At 38.5% G+C, this 7633-nt stretch overlaps 1 protein-coding gene across 1 annotated transcript in view; it reads left to right on the top strand.

Annotated features, from left to right (window-relative positions):
- Positions 1 to 4432: 4432 nt before the first annotated feature.
- Slc25a21 (solute carrier family 25 member 21) overlaps positions 4433 to 7633 on the top strand; it is a 474275-nt gene continuing 471074 nt past the window's right edge. Inside the window, exon 1 of the mRNA XM_010632665.3 lies at positions 4433 to 4693. Within this exon, the coding sequence (XP_010630967.2) occupies positions 4624 to 4693 (70 nt within the window). The 5' untranslated portion in view covers positions 4433 to 4623. The remainder of the gene's footprint in view (positions 4694 to 7633) is intronic.

Genomic DNA, 7633 nt, shown 5'->3' with positions numbered 1-7633 from the left:
GTAGTTGTATGCATTGCCCACTTCAGAGAACAATGCCCTCTCAAGGAGAGACTGCCTGGCCTCCTAGACCTTCTTCTGAAATGTAGGTGGAAGGCTTCCTTTTCCCCATAACACTTGTATTTTGCATGTATGTAAAACCAGCACCATGTGGACAATGTCAAGTTTGATGTCAACTTGAGCAGTAGCCAGAGTCTCTTGTATCATGGCTGTAGAGAACTTCAAAAGTTTAGATGGTTGAGCACTATGAACAAAATCTCAGGGAACAATTTCCTAGATGGCCCTTTAAAAATACTATTCCCCGGGTTCTCTTCTCAATTTAAAGTAACTTACTTTTGCAATTATCAGCCTGGAAAGAGGAGGGCTTACCTGGTTCCTCACATACCCTTAGGCCATTTTATCTATCGCCTTATTGTAAAACAATTCGTTTTTATTATTTTAATCTTAATCCTCTTAGCAACCAAACTTTCCTCTGCTCCATCTTTGTAGACTTTACTGGAGTTTTCTTTCTGGCCAAACTCATAACTTTGTACATATTTGTGCTTGATTTTTATTATAAAGCTGACTAAAAACCTCAAAGTATGTAAACACAGGCTGAATGTTGTCTTTAAATGTCCTCTACCAGAATAGCCTGCCACCCTTAATATCAGTCTCCCACAAAGTCTCAGGACCTAAGAAAAATTTAGACAAATTTTCTGTTAGAACATAACTCATATTACCTGGAAGACAAAGCCAGTGGAGTCCTTTTTCCCAACTGAAACTACCTAAGGATAATATTTACAGTCTATTTCAAAAATTAGTAGATTGTTACATATGGACACTCATTATGGGTAATTGGTACATGTACATGACATATCTTAAATATTTTTCTGTTCCTTTCTCCCTCTCCCCCCATTTTTAGCTTTTAGATAGTCCAAGTTCTGATGGAAGGTGGTGATCCCCCAACTTACCAACTACGGAGGTCTGATGTGCCTTTACTGCAGTTGTTTACTTCTGTTCTATCGTCTGGAGCTCAGTAAAATGGCCTTTATGACCACCTGTGTCTCTGCAGCGTGGATCCAGGTACCGGTACAACCAGGAGGCTGGAAATCACAGGGGTGAGGGGTGGCGGGTGGAATGCTGCAGAGGCGCCTGTGTGGCTGGGCAGTCCTCACCACTGGTCTGCTCCACTGAAGGCCTGGGGCGCTGGAGGTGAGGGAGCAGGGAGCTCCCCGTGCATGGCTGGGCAGTCCTCACTGGTCTGCCTGTTTTGTTCTTTTAATCATGAATCAGTGTTGGATTTTGTCAAAAGCCTTTTGTGCATCTATTGATATCAATGCATGGTTTTTGTCTTTACTTCTGCTTATGTGATATATTACAGTTATGGATTTGTATATGTTGAACCATCCTGGCAACCCTAGGATAAAACCTATTAGTCATGATGTATGATCCTTTTGATGATTTGTTGTGTTCTATTTGCCAGTATCTTAATAAGAATTTTTGCATCTTGTGTTCATTAAAGAGGTTGGCCTGTATTTTCCACCTGGTTTTGGGATCAGAGTGATGCTGACTTACAGAAATGACTTTGGGAAAATTTACTTTCAGTTTCATTGAAGTGTTGGAGGAATATTGGTGGTACAATCCCTTTAATGGTCTTGAACTCAGCCATGAATCCATTAGGTCCTGGTCTTTCCTTAATTTTTTTACTTCCTCAATTTCATTGTCTGTTATTAGATTATTAAAAGTTTTTATGTCTTCTTGGTTCAGTTTTGGTAATTCATATGAATCTAGAAATCAGCCCATTTCTTCAAGATTTTTAAATTCTTTGCAGGACAGTTTTTCACAATAGCTACTATATTCTGAATTTTGATGGTGTCCATTTTTGTCCTGTGCAGTAGCCAATCCAATGCTCAATACAGAACCTTTATTCTAAAAACACATTGAAGAAATTGTCAGATATTTAAGTTCAGTAGGCATTTTAAGGTCCCCAAAGTTTTAGTTTTTAGCTATTTTGCAAACTAGTAAGTATTAATTTAGTATAACTTTAACCAAAATCAGCTAAATAAGTTAATAATTTAAAAAATAAGCTTAACTTTAGAAGGTTTGCTCTTAGGGTACTGGAACATTATTTAAAAATAATAAAAAAAATGTGATGAATTGAATCTCAAAATTCTGAAATAAGTCAAGAAAATTTTACCAGTTTCCCAACGTTAAACTTTATGGCATTCCAGTATGAGCCATGGATAAATTTAAATGCAGATAAAAGCTAAATCCCATAACTGGAGTTCTTAGCACAGTAGGTACTTGATTGTATTGACACATGCAGACATTCAACCTCCAGAATGTTATTTTGCCTGAGTCCCCTCTCTTCAACTCAACTAGAGATGTGGGACAGGATTTCAAGTGATGTTAGGACTTGCTTTTTGTACTCCAACAAATTTGTTTTAGTCCAAGGAAAGTCCAACTTTTTTTTGTCACTAAGAACACAAATTTACATTCATCTACTCAGAATACAGTTTTCAGAAGTTAAAGTACTCAAGGAAGTGTAAATAAGGTACCTCTAAATCTTAATGTGAAAGTACTGTATTTCCAGAAATAATTCAGGGACAGCAAAGATTTTCTAATACTGCAAGGTGGTAGATCTCCACCATTAGATTATATGATTGATGAGGGAGGAGTGTTTACTGTCAATATTCTCAACACTTAAAGTGAATGAATGAATGTAGAATTATGGTTGAACATTAGGAATTAATAGTTGTGACTAATTTTTAAAATATTACTTATATACAAATAGGAATTAATTTGGGGGGTCATTTAATTATTTTAGGTTTCTGAGTGAGAGAATGTATTTTCCTTGGCCTGTAGTAAATATTTAATTCTATAATTTCACTATTACCAGAAGGGATTCTAGAATCCCTGGTGACCCACTATTACTCCTGCTCACTTTTTGAAAAACTCAGTTTCTGAACTGGAAAATGAGGGAAGTGTTTTCTATGGGCTCTGAAATTCTTTTTTTTCTCCATTGTTTATTCATACTTTTTAGGTATACAATACAGAGAAAATTCTTTTTCTCTGCCTACTATGTAATGCTTTCTTAATATTTGATGAATAAGTGATCCAATATTGTACTAATGACAGAATATTTAATGAGACTGAAAGATACTGCTCAAAGCTTTTATTCTAATTTATTAATATTAGTAAAAAATTCTGACTATTTTAGTAAAACATTTTCAAACAAAATTTAATCAAATATGAGAAACATATTCACATATCTGACCTAATACATAGCAAGTCTCTCTAATCCTCAGGCAACATAAATTTTGCTAGTCAGGTATCATCACTATCTCCAACTTTTAACAGCTAAAAGGAATAAGCAATTACTTTTAATAGCTTTGCCAAATGATTTTATTTTGTACATTTGACTGGAATAGCTCATATCCAACAGCTTTTGACCTTCAAAAATGGAAATTTTAATGACACAAAATATATTTAGTATTAAATACTATGTTTTAAAAGTAATGCCAGTAAGGGTTCCATAGCCTTCCAATTCTCCACTTTATTCTTATCATCTCCTGCCTGTTAGGGGTGTGGTGGGCATCTTTCTAAAATTTCCCAATCTTCTGTGGCAGATATTTTTCTTGTTTCTCCTACATAGCAAGTTGCAACTTATCGTTGAAACTCCGGTATAAATTACTATTTTTGTTTTGCTAACTACCCTAAGGGGCTAGTATGAATCGTTGTTTTATAGAGAATATATTACAATCTTCTTAATATTGCTTGATTATTTAGGTCAACTCAATGTTTATAACATTCAACAGAGAACTAGTTAAAAATATAGGGTTCTGGACCCTAACCCTAGTAATTCTTATTGAACAGGTCAGGGTGGGGCCCATGAATTTTACTAACAGATTCATAAATGAGACTGGGTATTACACTTTAAGAACCTTTGACCTGGGTAAAGACTTACTTGTAATGTTTTTGGTTTTTTTTGGGGGGGGATGCCTTTTAATAAATAAAACTCAAGTTCATGAGGTATGAGATAAATGTCCCTAAATCAAAACCATTTTCTTGGTAAATTACCACACTAGCTCAACTATAACTAAATTGGGTTTGCTTTGCTTTTAGTTGCTATGACCTACAATTCCAGGATAACTAACTTCGAGGAATGTATTCACTTGTCCCTTCTTTTTAGTTCCAGTGTTCTGGCCTCCCAAGAGTGCAAGGGTTGCCCCAGTTCTGCCCTGGGAGCTCCCGGGAGGGTTCGCTTCACTTGCGTTATCAAAAGCAACGAAAGCGTCCAGCCAGGCGAAGTTTGCAAGGAGGCTCTTGATAGGGCAGCAAATGGGCGCCAATCTAGGAGACCAAGAGAGAACCGCTGGGGCCGGCCAATCTAACCATCCGCGAGTCTTCCCGCCAGAACTTTTGCGGCAGTCAGGGGGCCCAGCCGGAACAGCGCAGAGGGCAGGTCCCGATCTACGGGAGCTCTCGCAGCGATTCCGTGCCTGTTCCCACCCCTCAGGGAACCACGACGCCCGAAGACCAACCCAGTCCCGCCTCCCCCAACCAGGGGAGGCTGCACAGGCCGAAGTTCAAGCGGCGAACCCGCTCCCTAGTCTCGGCCGGCTCCCCCGTCCTCCCGCTGCGAAGATGTCCGCCAAGCCCGACGCCGGCTTAGTGCGCGAGGCTTCAAGGCAGATCTTGGCCGGTGGTTCAGCTGGTAAGGCCGCCCCGCTCCGCCGGAGGCGAATCGTTTTCCCCACCTCGATCCTCGAAAACATTAGTTTCTCAGACGAGTCCCCCAGTCGCACTTCTACCCTCCTCCTCCACAATCAGGGACGCGACTGCAAAGGAGGCCGGGAGCGGGCGGTGGGCGCCGGTGCCTGAGGTAAAGTCGCCGCGGCGCCCGCTGTGGCCGCTCGGGTTCCTGGCCTTCTGTGTTCCTAGCAGAGGACCAAGTTCTGCAACTTTCAGGAAGCCTTTTTGGTTTGCTGGCCAATTTACTTGAAAATGAGCGCTGTTCCTTCTTTCTTCAGAGTTGCTTCCAGTTGTAGACAGTTTCTTCCAAGTTAACGCAAATCTTAGCAAAAATCCTCTTAGCAAAGCATTACGTCAGGACTCCATTTACTGTGCTTGCTGGGGGACACATTCACGCCATAAATAGGTGTATTAAAATTAAATGCATATGTTAACACATATAAACACCTTTGATAGAGTGGGCTCACATTAATTTATGGAGAGTTATGCTGTGGGGGAAAAACCCCTAGAAACCAGTTTTGGAAATAATCACTTAAATCTGGCTGGAGAAAGTTACCATGAAATTATGTTATGTGCACTAATTTCAAAGATATATTAAAATATGAACTATAATTTGGTTGAAAATTTAATCCAACGTACTGTAATGCATTTTTACATAGTTTAAATAACTACCATAGTTAGCTTATCACCACCATTTTTATGTGTAATTATTTTAATATATTATGGTAGCATTAATAAATCATTAAGACAGTGTTTAGAAGATGTCTGATGCTTAGCCTTGATCAGTAAAATTTATTTTGAAGCAAATTTGAAATTTTATAAGGAATTACTACAAAGTATAAGTTTTTATTATTATGTTCTGAACTACTTTCATCTGAGGGGTCAGACGTTCAGCCCACTGTGTCTCTTACAATCTGGAAATTTTCCTAAAGGTGATATTTCATCAGTATGATAGCTGACAGTCTTACAGATAAGTGTTCATTGTCCATCCATTAGTGTAATGTCAAGAAACACACTGCCTACTTTTTAAATTGTTTCCCAGTGGTGGTGATGAAGTTGCACCAATTTATTCACAAATTTTGGAGGAATTCCACAGTGTTCAGGCCTTGTCTGGCTATATCTGTCTTGATCCCAGTCTTCAGCCCTGGCAAGAGAAAGCTCGGCTGGTCCAGAGTCAAAGTGAAGCTACCTGGTTAACATACTAGGCTATGACCAATAACACATAAGCCTCTGGACATTGATTTAGACAATCATAATATGTATCAGGCACAAATAAACTCAGAGGATGTTAAAAATATATCAAACTATAACATACACTGTTTTGTTGGGTAAGTAGCATAGATATAATATGTGATTCCATCATATATTGTTAAAATTTAAGTAATATAAACAGAAAATCAGGATATTTATGAAATAAATTTAAAATAGCATAGTTGTCTATGGTTTGTACTATGGAGTACAAAGTATAATTATTATAGATACTTCTTTCATCATAATAAAAAACCTCATATTTTCTTTACTTGGTTAGAAAGCATTTTATAAACCTTGATATTTATTACAACTGTAATAAAGGCAGATTGTTCCTATTACATATATGAGATCAAGGGCCAGGAAGAAATCAATGCACAAGAGGTAGAATTTTAATAAAAAAAAAAAAGATGCATTTGAATCTCTGGTACTGCTTAGTATCATCTCTGAATGTGTAGAGTGTGATCTTTAGGTTGTGAAGGTGAAAAGTATCCTAAGGGAATGTTCCTTTAATAGAGAAAATAAACTGGGGAGTAATACCAGGATATCATATAGGACTGAAGGTCTGGGATGCAATCCTGTTCATTCAGCTGGGATCAGGGGCTGGAGCATGGAGGAGAAGCTCAGGAAGCAAATTCTCTCCGTCTCTTACCTCTTGTCTTTGTCAAATGGCCAAACATCTCTGAAGTAGCAGGGTGGTGGCTACCGCTGTTAGGATGGATTGCCACACTTCCAGAGATCGGCCTGGGATGGAGTAAGCATGTCCACATGGATTCAGACAATTATTACTTAGACAGCAAACATGAATCATCATGGTTCAGTTCCCTGTGTTCCTAGTACCCCAGACAATACTGAATCAAAGAGGCTAAATGATAGATGACGGGTAGTGGGCCCAACAGCTTAGAAGTTTTGTAGACTTATGCTGAAGTCTTCAGCTGTAATGTCAGTGGAAGTGAGGTGGAAAGTCTTGTGTTTAACTGAAACTGAGAAAATGGATGAAAAACAGTTTTGTGGCAGTCTTCTCACAGCTGCTCATCAGGTGGCTTATCTCTGCTTTGGCTGGGAGAAATCACAGGACAATCCACCAAGACTCAGGCCAGACTATGGTTGAACTTTGCTTAACATGGCTTATATGGAGAGTACAAGATTGTCAGGTACAAACCTAACAGATAGAGCTAATTCCCTCTGCTCTCTCTGTGTCCTTAGAAGTCTGGTTTCTCAACGTTAACTGCCGTTTACAGTCTTCAATCCATGTGTCAGAAACTGATCCCACACAACTTCTGAGTATACATACTCTTGACTTTGCCTCCCTGAAAAATGTGAGAGTCAGATTTGGATTTTTTAGATTTTAGTCTAAAATCCTAGAGATAAACTCAAAGTAATACAGCACTGGCAGGGGTCTCACTTCCACACAATCAAGTATAGCCAGTCTCCATGAAGATGGGGGCAAAGATTTCAAGGGAGAAGTAGAGGATCTAGGTATATCATGAGAGGGGCAATAGATGTCTTCTACAGAAATATGTGTCTCTTACTACAAGACAGTTTGTAATATTTTCATTTAAAAGAATGAACAAATCAATTCCTGACAGGTGGTCAGACAATACACATATAAAGTTGAGCCTTTAGTATATATATATATATATATATATATATA

This window comes from Fukomys damarensis, unplaced genomic scaffold, assembly GCF_012274545.1.
Source record: "Fukomys damarensis isolate Sample0158 unplaced genomic scaffold, DMR_v1.0_HiC HiC_scaffold_17, whole genome shotgun sequence".
Lineage (NCBI taxonomy): Eukaryota > Metazoa > Chordata > Mammalia > Rodentia > Bathyergidae > Fukomys > Fukomys damarensis.
Note: the sequence above shows the minus strand (reverse complement) of the source record. Positions and strands in the feature narration are given on the sequence as shown.